This window comes from Oncorhynchus gorbuscha, linkage group LG23 (genome assembly GCF_021184085.1).
Source record: "Oncorhynchus gorbuscha isolate QuinsamMale2020 ecotype Even-year linkage group LG23, OgorEven_v1.0, whole genome shotgun sequence".
NCBI lineage: Eukaryota > Metazoa > Chordata > Actinopteri > Salmoniformes > Salmonidae > Oncorhynchus > Oncorhynchus gorbuscha.
The window spans coordinates 44,835,208-44,854,068 of NC_060195.1; the positions used below are offsets into that span (position 1 = coordinate 44,835,208).

Genomic DNA, 18,861 nt, shown 5'->3' on the forward strand with positions numbered 1-18,861 from the left:
GGTAGACAGGGTGCACCCTGTGTAGGTTCTCCCCACATCTTCCCTCTCCTTGCTCCTTTGCAAGACTATTTTTGAGCAATGGGGAGGATTACAGGCATGGCTGGGTCATGAGACATCATTCCTCCCTGGGGACCCACGAACGCTTCAGCGCATCCTGGATGGCAAAGAGGCGAGAAACAGAAGAAAAAAAATAATGAGCTGAGAAAAAAAAAAGCTTCCACGCAGCTCTCTCTCTCTCTTTCGCCTAGTCTTTGTTGTGCTTCTCCTGTGTATAGGAGATAAAGGCATGACAGCGAACCTAGCATTTACAACCCCGATGAGAGAGGCCCCCATGTCTGATCTGATGGTGTGATAAAGTGACGCCAGCTAAATAACTTTTGTTTGCCGTTTACTGAAGTGGCTATTTAAACTGACTTCACCTACTTGTGTTGCAGCCCCCATTTGTGTGCAGGCGCACAGCAACATATTTCTTTAGTGTGATGCCTTCGTCTGAAATGGGCCTAATCTTTATTCAGCAAAGGTGCCGTGAGCGCTTGTAAATAGTTTAATTTGCTTTAACAACAATATGTGTTTGTATATGTTAGATCTGTACTCTTTTCCCTGTAATAAATTGTTCCTGCTCTTGCATCATCAACTACATTTTATTATGAATAGATTTTTACTGTGGATGAGATCAGCTACACAGGCTTTGTATGAGCATCACCAGAGCAATGAACTGTGGCGGCTAAATTGGTTACATACAATGCACAGTGTTGCCAACAAATACAACAATTTGTCTTGGGTCTCCACAGAATGCCCCTGACAATGACATGGGGAGAGACGAGATGATATATGGGGATGAGGTGAAAATGATCTTATCTTAAATGTCCTGTCGGTGGGGTGATAAAGGCGCTTGTTGACTTTTTTGTGTATTTGCTTTCTCTCAGCCTGGATAAGATTCTGGCTGCCATGACAATTGCAGCAGAGAGGAATAACAAGGAGAGATTTGCGCCGATAGTGGAGGGACTGGAGAATCACGAAGCCCAACAGCTCCAGGTCAGTATATATAAAGCCTGTTGGATACAGACACACTCATATAACATAAACACACACACACACACACACATGCACACATTGATTCATGCACCCCTTTCTCCACATCTTTCACTTAGAACCCATCTCATAATTATCCTCTTCAATTCACAACACTCTTTCAACCTGCCACTTACAGAGTATCACATGTTGTAATGCCTGTATTCTTTTAATGCTAGTCTGCTTGGATTCGAGTCATACAACATTATTCTGCATTCAATTCACAAACTACTTGAGCAACTCTTCCAAGTTTTATCCATGATCTTAACTTGTTGACCTTTGAGGCAAGTTGTGGAAACACCTTTTTTAAAACTAACATATATGCACATAATACAATAAATCACCTAAGTATGCCATGTCATGCGCAATGGACAGAACTCGGCTCTAGTCAGTGTCATTCACAAAAATGGCCTCTCGGCTTGGAGCCAGTGTTTGACACTGAGTCGACTGTGGGCTATTAAAATGCGTTGAAGGTTCTCTCTCCTGCCCTAATAATCATAATCTGCTTCACTAGAGAAGCCCTACTCTGAAAAAGGACTAAAAATAACACAAGACCAGAAGAGAGATGTTGACTTTCTGAGATGTTTTTTCTTCTTCTCATCCTCGTAATAAATATTTTTCAGCTTTTTCTCAGTGTTGTCGAGGTGGGTCTCTGAGGACCCAGAGGAAAAGGGCTGCCATACAGTAATACACCTGTCTTTTCTTCTGTATTTTACTTTTCTTTCTCTGGCACTTTGTTGCACTCCAAATATTTTGAGGAACAAATCACTGCAAACCATGTATTTAATAATTAGTGAAATAATTTGTAATGTGCAGAGTGGTGGATCTATGGGAATGGGGGGAGGGGGGGAGTAGGGAGGGAGGTAGAATGATTGTTTTCCTCAATCCTAAAACTGTCGCGAATGAAAAGAGCCACCGCTAATTGTGAAGTAAATTAAACTACCTTGCTGATGCAGAAGGTTAAAAGAAATTAGAATACTTTAAAAAAAACCTTCCGATGGTGCTGTGGATCCTGACTTTGTTAATGTGATTAAAATGGGTTTTGCCGATGGTTCGGGCTTTGCTCACTCCACTGTAGAGCGAAAGCCAGCCTGCATCCCAACTTTAAACCATCCCAGCAGTCCCACTTTTAATTACACTGACAGAAATCTCCTACTGTAAGCTCAGGTTCACATGATGCCTGAGCTCCCCCCTCGCGTTGTCACCAACCCCCGGAAACAAGCACCACAATAACCCTCCCTGAACCAATTTCACACAACAAACATTGTCGGGGGTTTGTCTGCTTCGTATGATAGGAGGACAAATCTACATGTAGAGGAAGAGAAGTATGGACCTAGCTACTCATCCAGACAAAATAACTCTTGAAATATCTCTCTTGCTTTTGAAAGGCTAAACATGGAAGTAAAGTGATGAGAGTGGAGATAGTTTCAGCAAGGCTTCTAGTCTAGCGTCCCTGGTGTGTACACTTCAGGCTTGGATGCCCAGTTCTTGGTCCAAGGCTCTGGAGACCCTATTGGATCATTTAGAGGTCTGCTATGTTGCTGCTTGGCTCCATTGGCATGCTCTCAAAGCCACTGCCACATCCCCTTCCACACCACCAGCAGCACAGAACAGCCTTGGAGTTCTCCTTAAAGGGATACTTTGGGGTTTTGGCAATGAGTCTCTTTATCTACTTCCCCGGAGTCAGATTAACTCGTGGATACGGTATGTCTCTGTGTCCAGTATGAAGGAAGTTGTAGGTAGTTTTGTGAGCCACTGCTAAATATAGTATACCCATATCCAGTCAGTGCACTAATGCTAGTTAGCATTGACTCGCAAAATGACACAGAGACATAAAAATGGTATCTGCGAGTTAGTCGGACTCTGGGGACTTTGGGGAAATAGACAAAGAGCCTCATTGGCAGAATTAGTATCCCAAAGTATCCCTTTAAGCACACTGCTTTCCCGAGGCGCGGCAGGCCTGGCGCATATGTCTGTATAAAGAGTCTCCATTAGCACCGACACATTCCCATAAACCATAACACTGTGTGCCCTCGCTCCACTGGATTAATACAAACCTGTTGGATCCCTCTGTCCCCCGGCTATAGAAGGGGGGAAAAACACACCAAAAACAAACCAATGCTGTTCATTCCAGATGGCTCTTATTCCCCGTCGCCAGCTGAATTCCCACTAGCCATGTTCTCCGAGGGCATTAATTGGGCTAGAGTATGTGGGTGTCTGTGTGTGTGTGCGTGTGTGTACATGTGCGCGTGTGTGTGTCTGTATGAATCTCTCCAGGAAAACACTTACAGGAGGAATCGGTGTGAAGAACAGCCCAGGGACAGCATTCACAATGGACCGTTAATAATCAAAAAATGCGGGCCAACACAAACGTGCCGATGGAGGTTTTCTAAAGACTACTTTTCACATGTCGTTCACGGAGATCCTTCCTTCAGCTCCTGATAAATTCGCCTGTCGGACGAGCACTCTGTCTTCTCCCAGCGCTGCTCCCCAGAGCTGCCTTATAGTCCGTTAAGGCCCATCAGCGTTTTCCCTTTGCCCTCTTTCTCCCATCCCTCCATCCCTCGTCTCTTCCCTAATCCAATAAATCAATTACAAATGCATAACTGGTCAGCGGACTCCCCGGATTTCTTCTCTTTTCGACTTCCTCTTACCCTCTACTTCCTTTTTGCTCCCTCTACACCATACTCAGACTATGGCCTATCTCTCCTCTTTCCTCTCATCTCTTTGCTCTCCTCTTTCCTTTAATCTCTGGGAAAATGTGTAAACATATGTTTTTTCACACATAGCTCTTGTTTACTCAACAGTGCCTGCTACATCATAACATAGATTGATAGCGTACACAGAGGTCAAGCATGATAAATCACCATATCACCATATCATTTAACGTTCAGTAGAATGAATGCCATAAATGTGTTCTCTCTAACGGTCTCTCCGGCATTTGTGTGCTGAACAACAGGTGGCCTGCATGCAGCTGATCAACGCCCTGGTCACCTCTCCGGACGATCTGGACTTCAGGATACATCTGCGCAATGAGTTCCTCCGCTGTGGCCTCAAAAAGATCCTACCGGTGAGCCACCCTGAAAATTGGTTAGATTTCCTTGTCGTCACAATTAGCAAAAAATAGCGGGCTAGGCATAGTGAAGAAACTGTATGAATCTAGGTGCGTTATCATGTATACACTGTTTCGATTTGGTTTTAGTCATTTTAAAGTATATTGAATTTGTTCCCCCTCCCCCCGCCCCCCCCAAAAATATGTTTTTTACTCTAACCTCCTGTGGTCTGGATTGGACTCCATTGCATGTCTTATGTTTGACATTCCTAATTTTTCTGGGGCCATTACAGGAATTAGCAAATGCACATCCCTTTATGCATGTGTATACTGCATGTATATTGCTCCCATTATTATATTGGAGCGCTCTAGCTCACCTCACCGCGTGGTACCACCTCACTGATCACAGCTCGCTCTGGGCATCATCAATCAGCAGTCAGATCCTTGTACTCGGTTAAGACAAATAAGCATCCACTCATCACTCATGACCTAATTTGCAGAGGGGAATTTGCCACTTGTTAATAAGTCATCCTGACTGCTCCGCTTGATTATTGCTGTCATTAGTTCAATTATCTTCCTCTCTGCCCCCCGATATGATGGAGTTTCCTTTACAATAATTCATTAATGCCGCATTTGAAGCTTTAATGCAAGCATTTAAACTGACGCAGGGCCCACTAATTGTTGTGTTGTGGAGCCAATAAATAGTCAAGTGACCAAGAGGAAAATAAAAATGAACCAGACCCATGATGAAGTATTGGGGTATTGCTATTGGCCCACAGTCCTCGAGTCCCCTTATTTCTGTGGCATTGCGTGCTGCTTCCCTCTCTGAACTGTCGTTTCCGAAGACAGATGGCATGGCCGAAGAGCAGCGAGGTGATTGATAGATGCAGAAATTGGGTTACATTTGGCATGGTGTCATCGGTAAACTCCAACTCTGATGATTCATAGGAAAGTTGTAAAGTGCACCGTTAAAGCCCCTTGTGGAATGAGCAGGTGTGGAGAGCTGGGTGATTCGGGGATACCGGGCTGTCAGGGAAAGGGGGGTGATGAGTGTTTTATTTTATACATTTTTATTTTGTTTAACCTTTATTAACTGGGCAAGTCAGTTAAAAACAAATTATTATTTACAATGACGGCCTACCCTGGCCAAACCCTGTCCCGGACGACGGTGTGTCAATTGTGCGCCACTCTATAGGACTCCCAATCACGGCCGGTTGTGATACAGCCTGTAATCGAACCTGTAGTGAGTGTAATCGAACCTGTAGTGAGTCTGTAGTGATGCCTCTAACACTGAGATGCAGTGCATTAGACCGCTGCGCCACTCAGGAGCCTGAATCCTAGATCTTAGTTCCCATACAGCTGTGACATGGCAACCATCAACAATGGTCTCCGTTAATGGAACCAGTTAGGGATATGACAAATGTTTAAACTGCAATACTTCCGAAAACACTTGTATCTTTAATAGCAAACTAGTGAGGGACAGAGAGAGAAGTGAGGGGCACAGTATAGGCAGAACCGTGCACTCGACTGATCTATCGGGCAATCAAAAGCTGTATCTTGCAATGGCATGCTGTGACATATCCTCAACAATATGAATACGCTAGGATAATGAGATGAGCGAGATGCAACACTTCACTCTTACACAGCCACACACAGTTTCTGCGCATGTGCACGGGTTCTCTTCACGCTGTTCACAGCATGGTAGTAAGGGCACCAAAACAGAGGAGAAGTTGAGCTGTTGTGGAAATATACCCTCTATGCTGTTTACTTTCTGTTACGTAAAAAAAACGTTAAGGATCCCCATTTTGCTTAATAATTTGAATGTTTAAACGTTCACACCCCTAGAACCATTATAGGCTAGTACAATCTAGTTGAGTTGTGTAGGTTTATGTTGTACTGATAACACTGTATATAAATGAATTAATTTGCACGGTACTGTATATGCGTCCAATGCTCTGTTGTCTATATCTCATTAAATCACATTACAATACAACACAGGCCAATATTTTCCATTCCGTTGGACCAATCGATAATGAGGTATCGAGTCCTTTTCTGTCTAATACCACAGTCTATTCATGTCTCTGAATTACAGGAGATGAAAGAGACAGAGGAGCTGGACATCCAACTGAAGGTGTTCAACGAGAACAAGGAGGAGGACTCCATTGAGCTCTCCCATCGCCTTGATGACATCCGTGCTGAGATGGAATATCCTTTTGTCCGCCTGTGCCACTGCACCGGCCATGGAAAAGGGCTGCTGGGAATGAGTGTATCGTGTCGTCCTTACCAGGCTTACAGGTCTAAAGCAGGCATGGTCGGATTCATTAGAGAAGAATTTGAGGATGTATAGTGCAATCTCCCTCACCTATCTCTTACCTGCTTAACCAGGTAAACAATCTCTTCTCACCCTTTCTTGCCTCGGTTCTTCTCCCCTCTCTCATCGCCATTCCTCATCTCTCGGACGTCTAGATCTTACCTAGATGATGCAAGACACAGAAGTCAGCTGTCAATCACTACCAGTTGTTTTGTCTTCAGAACAAACTCTGTTTATTTAATGGATATCACTTACTTTTAAGTCTTGTTATGGTACAGTGGATAAATGTTTTAGTGCCGTTGCTTTGGCTGGTACGCGAGGTCACTCTTCAGTCACCTCTTTGTTTTGTCTGGTTAATCACACCTGTGTCCATTTGAGCAATTACCTTACCTTTCTTCTTTTCCATTTAGTTAGATATGACAAGTTGGTTTCTCCAAGTCGTCCCGCTAGGTCCGCTCAACTGAAACTTTATGAGTGGTTAAAAGTGAGCCCTAATTGGGTCCCGAGTTTGAGACTTGTTTTAAAGCATATTTGGCCAGGTGCCTAATAATTCAAGGAGCGTCTCTAAGGGCATTTGGATGTGTGAAACACTGACATGATAGGTAGACAGTGCAAGGCCAGATACTGTTATACAGATGTTCTCTCTGCCAACCTTTGTCTCCCCAAATCCCACAGTGCTCGAATATCCGCCACTGAGTGCTGTGCTGAGTGACAGTTACTGTTGACGCTCCGAGAGGGAGAGAAAGAGAGAGAGCGAGGGAAGGGGGGAAAAACGGACACTGCACCTGGATTAATGATGTGCTTGAGCAGGTTCACAAATTATCGGGCCCAATGTTTGTTTCCAAGGACAATGTGGTATTGATCTGTGAATAGTCTTCATGATGTGCATGCTAGCTCTACTCTCTGACACACACAAACATACACACACACAAACACACATTCCCGGCTGCCTCCTCTGTAGCTTGTTTCCCTGCCTGCCTCATGAATATTAACACAGAGAGACGCGTGTCCTCTGTGTCCGGCCCAGGTCCGGGTGCTGAGGGGGTGACTTGGGGCCACTAATGAATATTAATGATGCTGTGGAATAGTGATTGATTGACCCTACCACTGACTGGTCCACATCGCACCTCCACTGCTGCTCATTTTTATTCATGATCCCCAGCTCCACAACATGAGTAGAAGTCAAATGTAGCAAGAGTAAGAGAGCGAGGGAGAAAAAGAGAAGTGTGTGCTTTTGGATTTGCATTGTTCTGTAGGTAGAGCTTTGTTCATGTCTGCTGCTTACTGATAGATGTAGCTGCTTGGACACTTTCCAAGTCCGGGCTTCTTCCATACTTACAGTACCCCCCCCCCCCCTCTCTCAAATACCAGTGTGGTGAGCCTATAATTGCATCTCACCGGCTTGGCAATTCTCATCGACTTCATCCAGGCTAATACAGGAGTGGGAAACGATACTTCAGAGAAGCCTGTATTCCCATCTCCTGCGCTCGCCGAATTTGATATGGGAGAACCGTTTTAATTACAATTGTGGCAGAAGTGAATAGGAAAATGTCAAACAGTGTTAAAAAGGATAGATTTGCAGTGATTGCGGTGGCCGGATCATGTGGTGTATGAAATAGTGAGTACAGTTGGAGAGAATGATGCGCTGTTCTGTCATTTTGCATCTTGTCATGTCTTTGTACTGATTGTCAGGTGATGCTCATTCATGCTCAAGTTAACTTTTCAGAGGCGATCAACGCTCGATTATCATGTAAATATTTTGAGACAATGAGTTTAACAGTTTTTCCATTGGAATGATGTGATTTGCTTTACACAACTTTGACAGGGCCACCCAACGTTGACATGGCCTTTTCTAAAAACGCCGAAACGAAGCTAGTCCAACCATGACCTCTCTCCCCTCCCATAATCGGAGGAAGGCAAGCCCTTGGTCCCTCCTTTTAATAAGCCCTCTGGGCAAAAAAATGACACACATCAGATAGGTTTGTTTACTGCTTGCTGACCACAGACACGTGTGAATGAACGCAGAGCCACTGACTGTGAAAGTGTTTCAAACCGTACAGTGTATCACGCCACAGTCAGCACGCAAATATTGCAGCAGACATTGTTAAAACGCACATTACATATTATGATGGTTATCGATTTTTCATCCTTCTCAGTTTAACAATGCACTTTCCAACCTTACTCTATTTCCTTGTTTTCTGCATGTGTGCACATATTTCAAATCGGGCTATTAGTTTAGATTGTTTTTTTTACATGCTTTTCAAACGATGAATATCCCTGGGAGGATCCTTTCTCAACCAAACAGTTATGCATAACACCCTCAGGCTATTTATTTCTCACTTTTTCTTTACAGTTTTGGGACTGTTTTGTTGTTGTTGTAGTTCAAACAAGATCAAATGAAATCTGGCTATAGATTTAAAAACCCTTTGTAAATATTTCTCATAAACACAGATATACAATAGATGGTAATTTGATCATGATATTATTCTGAAATCCCACTTGGATATTATTTGTAAAGTCACTTTTGCCTTGATTTGAACGTTGCTTCCTATGCTTTCAATTCCATACAAATCAACTGTGAGATGTGCCAAGTGCTCGATTTCGCAGCCTCTGACAGTTCGTGTTCTTTTTGGAAAACAAATAGCCTGCAATTCAACTCAGAGAAACGGACATCATATTATTATGATTTTTTTTAAGACACCACTTTTCTGAGGAAAAAAAACCCAACAGACAATGATTTCTTATCTGATTCAACAACTATTTTAGACATCAAAAGCCATCGCTCACGCTCCTTGGGGAGCCGAGTTGTCCGACACATAATCAATACCTTTTGCAAGTTTAAGAACACATCTTTTCTCTTCGACGGACATGACAAGGCACAATCGTGAAGACTTGAATTTCAGCAATATTTTCCACAGTGACTGATCCCCTTTTCATGATTGTCCCTTAAAATATTCAAACCCAATGGAGTTTTCATGTGATTAATTTCCTCCTCCTTGAAAGGTGTCAAGTGACAGGTAGACCACAGGGACCATTCTTTATTGCCAATTCCCCTCCTCATGTTAGCTGTTTACTCTTCTGCAGCTCCCCGATGGGAAAACGGATGTGAGGATTTGTCGTAGTGTTTGCTTGTACACAATGACGCCTGTCTGAGTACTTGATTGAGGGGAGAAATTGTAAAGCAAACAAAACACAGTGAATCGAGGATCTATCGAAATTATTCTGATGTATTTTAGAATGCACTGTCACTATATTATTAGATTGCTAGGAGGAGAGGTAGTGAAAGCTAATAATGGAATTGGTTAGAAAGGGCACATAGATTGTACTGCTGTATATTTTTCCTTTATTAAATCTCTAGTTTTCTTCTGCCTAGTACATTTTCACTCATACTGTACAAGCAAAAAGGCCATGCTGTTATATACCTTAATCCCCTTCTCACTGATATGGGTGAGGTGTACCATCTCCTGTCCAACATGGTGAAAGACACTGGATCGGAGACCTACTTCCTGTCCATCCTACAGCACCTCCTTCTCATCAGGAATGACTACTACATCAGGTGACTTCTGCCCCCAAACACCCACGTCTCTTTTCACTGTTTTCACAGGAAGACTGCATTTCCACAAGGCTGGTCTTGAGAAAGGCATGAGGCAAACATTTTGACATTAAACAGTTTCTACTCTATACTGTATGTAGCTCTATAGGGGATATACTTTACTCTGTAGAGCTGATGAGCTAATTCTGCATTATCAACACAGAAACCTCAGATGTCCTCTCCTTGACACCATATTCGAGTTGGGCCAGATAACAAAACACGTCACTGACTCCTGTAGATTACAGTGTTCTACGAGCCTTTCAGATGTAAAGCTACTTCCTGCAATCTAGCATCTACCAATCTATCATACATGCTTTTATATCCTTAGCACTTTATTATTATACCTTTATTTCAACAAGGAACACAGACTGAGACCAAGGTCTCTTTTACAGCTGGGCCCTTGGTATACATGTTTACACATACAGTTTAGGTACAATGATTAAGAAACTACACAAGACTAACAAAACGATCACAGGTAACACAAAAAAAATTCAGCAACATATTACATTTACACACAGGTTATTCCCCTAACAGATTATTCCCCTAACAGGTTATTCCCCTAACAGGTTATTCCCCTAACAGCACAACAACTTGCATTACCTGAAACCGTAACAAGCAATACAAAAATAAAAATGCTCCAATGAATATTTAAAATGGGCGACAGGGGGACAAGAGTCTCAAGTTTAAGTTTAGTCTGCAGGCTAATCCACAGGCAAGGAGCGTAACAGGAAAAGGCAGCCATTCCCAACTCTGGAAATCGCATGGGCCTCAAGTGTTATCCTTGCTTGAGACCTGGTTTTAGGAATTCTAATTCTAATATTGATGAGTGATGATACATAAGAAGGTAGCTTATTCAGAAGTGCTTAGTGGTGAAAGTGTAGCACTGAGAGGTCAGAAGGCATGTAAGCATTAAACATTACCTTGGCAGATGACCTAGCGGTTAGAACGTTAGGCCAGTAACCGAAAGGTTGCCAGTTCAAATCCCCCAAAATCTCTTGTTCCGCCCTTGAGCAAGGCAGTTATTAACCCCCCCCCCCACAACAACAGCTCCCCGGGCGCCCAAATTGGCAGCCCCCACACCTCTCCAATCCAGAGGGGTTGGGTTAAAAGCGGAAGTCAAGTTTCGATTGGACCTTATGTGCAATTGATGATAAAAAGAAATGTAATCTCTTTAATTAAAGATTCACATGTCCTCTCAAGGCATCTCTGTCTCTGTGTCTATCTGTCTCGCTCTGTTTCTCTCTCTTTCCTTCTGTCTCTCTCTCTTTCCTTCTGTCTCTCTCTGCCTCTGTCTGACTCTAACCACTGTGTGCAAAGTGCCAGGGTCATATCAGAACAGATCTAATATTCTGTAGTTTTGAACGATTAGGTAATTATTCAAATGGCAGCCTGCCTCGGCAGTGTAAATGTGTCAATCACAGGAAAAAGGAGGGAGACTGCGGCGGCTCCTTTGATGGCAATGACAGTGATCAATTTGCTGCTGTGTCAGACTTTTCACAGAATGAACATATTTTACGGAAAAGAGAGAAGGAAAGAGGATAGACGAGAGAGAAGAAGAATTTACCATAGACAAGATGCTGCTCACTCGGCTGGTATGAATAATGCATTCCTCATCTTGTTGGAGAAGGTGAGAAATAGAAAACACATTAAGCAGCGAGTACAGCAAGTCCACCTCAGCACTCCTGTCTGCGTCTTCTCCCCAATACTGACGCCACAGAAGGATCACTACAAATGGTCATAAAAAATGAATGTGCTTATTAAAGATAAGCTTTTAAAAATACTTTCCCCTCTGCTCTCTCTCCTCCCCTACTTCATGAGGAAGACATATAATTCCACATACATCATCGGGCTTTGCGAGGTGCAGTCGGTCGGTCTAACTCAAGGTTCTATATCCAGCTTGGCCTCAATTCATCATCAATATATCCTTTTTCGGCTACTTTGAACCTGCATATCTTTTTACGTTCCAGATTAAATTGGCTGGTTGGGAAAGGGTATGTCTTTAATTTTAGATTAAAGGGATCCCGTAAAATCATTTCAGGTTTTGATGAGTTGGCCACCGTCGTCACTCGCACTCGCTGTCAGGCCAAGTCAGGTGATGGAGCGAAACTTGTCCATAGGTGTATAGGAGGGCTTCCTGATCAAAGGGCCATGCAACAGAGACATGCCTATGCCAATATTCCAGCAGAACGGCGGCTTTGATTTCAAAGGTGTTACAGTGCCTTCAGAACCCCCTTTTTGCTGTGTTATAGCCTGAATTTAAAATGTATTAAATTGAGATTTCTGTCACTGGCCTACTGTAACAAGTGTGCTGAGAGTCAGGAAGCAAGTTCAGGGAGTGAGTGTTTTAATAAATAAACGTAACATAATACAAAACAAGAAAACACAAACAATGCACAGACATGAAACAGAAACAATAATGCCCGGGGAAGGTGCCAAAGGGAGTGACAAACATAGGGAAGGTAATCAGGGAAGTGATGGAATCCAGGTGAGTCTGATGATGCGCAGGTGTGCGTAACAATGGTGACAGGTGTGCGCCATAACGAGCAGCCTGGTGACATAGAGGCCGGAGAGGGAGCACACATGACACCTACACACAATACCCCATAATGTCAAGGTGGAATTATGTTTTTCAATATTTTTTTACAAATGAATTATAAATGAAAGTTTAAATGTCTGTCAATAAGTATTCCACCCCTTTGTAATGGCAAGCCTAAATAAGTTCAGGAGGAAAAAATTGCTAATAAACATGGACTCACTCTGTGCTATAATATTGTTTAACATGAGTGGTTACCTCATCTCTTTACCCCACACATACAATTATCTATAAGATCCCTCAGTCAAGCAATGAATTACAAATTCAGATTCAACCACAAAGACCAGGGAGGATTTCCAATACCTCACAAAGAAGACAACTATTGGTAGATAGGTAAACATTTTAAATGCATACATTGAATATCTCTTTGAGCATGGTGAAGTTATTAATTACACTTTGGATGGTGTATTAATACACCCAGTCACTACAAAGATACAGTTGTCCTTCCTTAATTCAGTTGCCAGAGAGGAGGGAAACCGCTCAGGGATTTTACCAAGAGGCCAATGGTGACTCAAAGGTTTAAACCAGTTACTGAGTTTAGCTGGCTGTGATGGGAGAAAACTGAGGATGGGTCAACAACATTGTAGTTTCTCCACAATACTAACCTAAATCAAAACATGCATCCTGTTTGCAACAAGGCACTAAAGTTATACTGCAAAAAATGTGGCAAAGAAATTTGTATTCAGGACGAAAAGTTATGTTTGGAGCAAATCCAAAACAACACATTACTGAGTACCACTCTCCATATTTTCAAGCATAGTGGGGGCTGCATGTTGTTATGGGTATGCTTGTAATTGTTAAGGACTGGGGAATTTTTCAAGATTAAAAATGTACTAAATAGAGCTACGCACTGGCAACATCCTAGAGGAAAACCTGCTTTAGTCTGCTTTCCACCAGAGACTGGGAGATGAATTCACCTTTCAGCAGGACAACAACCTAAAACCCAAGGCCATATCTACATGGAAGTTCCTTATCAAGAAGACAGTGAATGTTTCTGAGTGGCCTAGTTACAGTTTTGACTTAAATCTACTTGAAAATCTATAGCAAGACCTACAAATGGTTGTCTAGCAATGATCAAAAACCAATTTGACAGAGCATGAAGAATTTAGAAAATAATAATGGGCAACATTTGTGGCTTATTTTATTTTCAGTAATTAATCTGAGAGTGCCATGCTTAACAAATGGGAGCAATTCAAACCCCTGGTAAATATAGAGCAATCTCCTCCTTTGGAGAGGAGCGATATGGGGATTACACTGGTCTTGTGGAGCAGGGGGTTGGGAGGGGAGCTTGTGCTGGTGCTAGAAGCCAAATAGAGGGGGAAGGTGACAGAGTGAAAGATGGAAGGACTGGTGCTGGGGACTTACAGTGCTTTCATAAAGTATTTACACCCCTTGACTTTTTCCACATGTTGTTTTTACGAAGTTGGATATACAAAATGTTTTTGTCAACGATCTAAACAGAATACTGTGTCAAAGTGGAAGAAAGCCTTTATTTTGTATTTTTTTAAATGTAATTTATGGAAAGTAAAATACTAATGTATCTTGATTATATAAGAATTCAACCCCCCTTGAGGGCAGTGATTACAGCCCTAAACATAACGCTTTGTATTCAGGACCGTGCCTTATTGAAAACAGGATGCATGTTTTGGAATATTTTTTGGGGGGGCTTTTCACTCTGTAATTTATGTTAGTATTGTGGAGTAACTACAATGTTGTTGATCCATCCTCAGTCATCTCCTATCCAATGTTCCCTCTAAACTGCGCACGTGCACGGGCGCACAGTATCCCCGAGACGACTGCGCACTTCCCCGGGACTGTCTTGTAGAATAAACATCAGCCCACAGAGAGAAGCATGAGATTGAACTTCACTCAACTTTCTAGAGTTTTTCCCCTGTTAGTTAACAACACTATCAACTTTCCCTTTCCTGTGGCAACTGTGATAGAATCAACGCAATATTAGCCACTTTCAATGCAACATACCGAAACAAAACTAAGTATACAAGACTATGAAAAACTAACTTTGCAAGATATTTTAGGCAGAAGGCATCGGAATAGGATTCTATTGCATTGACATACGTGACCCAGCCTGTACTTTACAGACTGACCGGTGTGTCGTAAAAAATCTGAGCTGCAGTAGACCATTGCAGTAGACCAAATAGACCATTGCCATATATGGATCTGTGCCATTCACTTTGAACTGGACTGTGTTTACAGCATGCGCGGTTTTGAGTAGATGCCCTTGTTTTGAGATCAAAGCGAGAGCTGTATGTAGGCACGCGTGCACATTTTGTTCACATCATTTTCTAGTTAGTAAGTTATTAGCCCAGTTAAAGATCATTTGTAGTCAGCAATAGGGGAGTGATTGCTTCCTACAAGAGCAGAAAACGTGTGCATTTTTTTGGTGAAGTGCTTTTTTTGTATTTAAAGTGGAGTGTTGTATTTTGAGACAGGCTTGAATAAGCTAAGTAACCAACAGGCAGAGGGTAGCATAATTTGTCTGATTATCTGTAATAATGGTATGAGAATAATAATGCATTTTATTCTGTAAAGTGGTTTCTTGCATCAAACAGCACAACAACATTTTCAGTCACCTTGTCTGAAGGACAAGTGGATAAACAGGTTCATTCCAAGCCCTGAATGTTTCCGCTCTGCAGGACTGAAATTTGAGGGAACATTGCTCCTATCACAGCCGTCGTTTAAAAACCATTGGCCTCATTGTGAAATGCCTGAAAGGTTTGCTTCCGACCTCCTTCCTCTCTGGCAACTGTATGCCATGTTGTCACTTGGCGCCTGCATCTTTGTAGTGATTGGGTGTATTGATACACCATCCAAAGTGTAATTAATAACTACACCATGCTTCATTGTGTTACCAATCTACCAATGGGTGTCCTTCTTTGCGAACCATTGTAAAACCTCCCTGGTCTTTGTGGTTGAATCTGTGCTTGAACTTCACTGCCAGACTGAGGGACCTTACTGATAATTGTATGTGTGGGGTACAGAGATGAAGTAGTCATTCAAAAATCATGTTAAACACTATTATTGCACACAGAGTCCATGCAACTTAGTATGTGACTTTTATTATGTGACATTTTTACTCCCAACTTATTTAGGCCATAACAAAAGGGTTGAATGCTTTTTGACTCAATACATTTCAGCTTTTCATTTTGTAAACATTTCTAAAACATAATTCTACTTTGACATTACGGGGTGCTGTGTGTAGATCAGTGACACAAAATCTCAATTTAAACCATTTTAAAATCATGCCCATAACACAACAAAATGTGGGGTGTGAATACTTTCTGAAGGCACTGTACGTTGACTTCTGGTGCCCTGCCCTGTCCAGGCTCTGGTAGGGCTTGACAGTTCTGGGTCACTCGCTCGCTGCTTCCCTTCCCCAGTTATCTCAGTGGTGGTGGCAGGGAGGAGCGGGGGATGCCGGGAAAATAGGGCAGCTTATTGAGATAATAATGTGGTCTACATCGGTGACAGTCGTAAGCCGGGTTAGCGCTAAGCCACACAGGGGCGACGTGTGCTCGCTCGTTATCATCACGAGTGGGCGAATCCAGTCGTTGGAACAAAACATTTGCCATTTCATGCTTTACAAAAACGTTGTGCTTAATGGAAATCTGGTTTGACTTGTTGTGGTTCTTCTAATATCTGTTTGATATGATAAGGACTGCCCACATTTTAGAGGGAACCACCATTTGCTCCTTGTCATCACAAATAAAGCCCCACATATAATGCATATAGTATAAGCAGAAATGAGATCATGTAAATTGTTTGTCAATATGCACTCGCACGTGTTTCCCCATTCATATTCAGAGCTCTGCACTTTTGTTTTTTTTGACATGATCTCTCTGAAATGAAATGCATCCCGACAAATCCAGCCTATCTAGTTCATAAAGAGGCCTCCGCTCAGAGGAATGTGTCTATTTGAGCCACATCAATGCTCCAAAAGAAGTAGAAAAAGAGCAGGACTTTGAAACAAGCTTTGATTTTCTTATCTGCATCATAGCCATGTTATGATATCAGCCTTCTGAGCCTCCCCACCACTCACCCTGAGTATCAGTGAGAAGCATTGCGTCCGACGACAGAAGCCAAGAGGAAATTAGAGCACAGCAAATCTGCCGTCCACAGATTGCTGGCACTCCTAATATAGGCGTCCCTCAGATCTTTCTGTGTGGGAGGAAAACATATTAGGGTACATGAGGACCGGCTGGCAGCTGTGCCTAACCTCCTTCACCCACAGTGTGATTATGAGGCTTCTCACATAGCCACAGTACAAAATGACTCTCTCTGTCTCTGCGTGTGCGTATATGAGCGGTTCCAGTTCTCCATTGACACTGCTTTTTAGTCCAGGACTAGGCTTAATTTATCTGAGAAACTGCCCCATATAGTTTATGCACATTCTTTTTAAACCGTGTACAGTAGTTCACCGGCTGTCACTCAAGTCAACATCACTTTAATTAAGCAAACTCCAGATAGTTGTCCAATGAAGTTACAACTATCTGGAGTGTAGGTTATACTTCTACATTCACATATTTTTTGTTTCACACCGATCATTGCTTTCCATGCAGTTCCACACTGCCCTGAGGAAGTAATCCCAATCAAATAAGTTGGCAGAGGCATCATAAAGTAAAGTGTGATATGACTGGCAACAACTTCTCGTAACCTGGAAAGATCCACATTCATTTTGTGAATCCTGGATTTAACTAGCATTGACCGGGAGCAAGTGATAAATTATCCATGTACCTCGAGTGTGGATTTTTGAGCCGGGCGATAGTTCCTCGGAAACGATCCCTAATCATTAAAATGCAGTCTCCGTGTGCTCGGGGGGAGAGGAGATGAGACATTTCTGGTGGGAAAATTGCATTTCTGCTGGCACCATTCAAGGTCATGCTTGGAACCTAATTATTTGCCACTACGGGGCTCAGCTTAAGTTGACATTGTATTTGCTAAATGTCACTCGCAATTAAAGTTGATAATATAACTGGGGAAAGGTCACACGCCAACCTGTGTGGTGTGAACATGAGCCCCGGCTGACGATACCCCCTCGCTATGTCACCCTCTCAAAACACGCAGACATGTTTTCCATGCCATTGTGCTTTTAATTAGACACATTACACTGATTAGATTAGCATTTTTGGTTTATGAGCGCCCTTAATTGGCAAAGATGATTGCAAATTAGGCGAGCGGGCATCGTGACGGTTGGCCGCACTCCCCGTTTGTCACCTTGAATGGACGCGAGCCAAACCTCTCCGAGTTCCACACCACCAAGATTAATTTAGTGATTTCAAGATCTGCGCAAAAGCAAGTGATCAAATTTGATTTCATATTTTTTTCAACTGTGAAACCTTTTCGATCTGGCATTCTGTGACCTCTAGGTTGACTAAGGGGATAATTTGTGGAGAATTAGGGCTGTGTAAGTTTGTCATTCTCCTGTTCTTGGTGTTAATGCTAACTGTGTTGTGCTTGGCTCCCTGCTCTCTCAGGCCCCAGTACTACAAGGTGATAGAGGAATGTGTCTCACAGGTGGTCCTCCATCGCAGTGGGATGGACCCAGACTTCGGATACAGGGAGAGATTGGATGTAGACTTCACCCACCTCATCGGTAGGTCTGCCAGATCTCTGTGCTTCCTCTGACATTAAGAAGGGTGAATTTGCACCCAAGTAGGTAACCATTATACACTGATGTCATTATGAATACATTTTAAACCGCTTTTTGTTGGTTTCTGTTTTTGCCTCCTAGGTCGCCCTCACCTACATATTGTACAGACAGAAAGAAAATAAGACAATTAGAGTTTAAATCACTATCTGTTTTTTATGCTATTCTTGTTGATTCAGTATAAATTACATTTTGTCTTCAAGTCTGTCTAAATCATCCTCTGACATATTTTTCCGCGGACATATTTTTCCGTTGCCATTCCATTATTATCCCCCCCCCCCCCCCCCCCGAGAGCCTACCCAGAAACACCTGCACCTGCTTGACATATATAAGATAAGGTAGTCTGATTATGCATACATAATACATTATCTGTTAGGTGTGACTGTGGCACATCATGTCTCATCATAAGCTCATGGAGATTTCACAAGGTTTTCACTCTGCTGAAGACATTCATCAGCAGCTTTCCAGGAATCATAGAGGAAACCGTGTCTGTTTGCCCTAAATTAGATATGCAATCATTCATTGTCTTCAAATAGAGATAATATCATGAAATAACTGAGATCTCCTTTCTTTTTTT

At 42.6% G+C, this 18,861-nt stretch overlaps 1 protein-coding gene across 1 annotated transcript in view; it reads left to right on the plus strand.

The window, feature by feature from the left end:
* The window catches only part of LOC124011136 (protein diaphanous homolog 2-like), a 610,415-nt gene that overhangs the window by 182,727 nt on the left and 408,827 nt on the right, over nt 1-18,861 (plus strand). Inside the window, 5 exon segments of the mRNA XM_046324198.1 lie at nt 927-1,035; nt 4,031-4,141; nt 6,216-6,328; nt 9,874-9,990; nt 18,112-18,230. Coding sequence (XP_046180154.1) covers nt 927-1,035; nt 4,031-4,141; nt 6,216-6,328; nt 9,874-9,990; nt 18,112-18,230 — 569 coding nt within the window.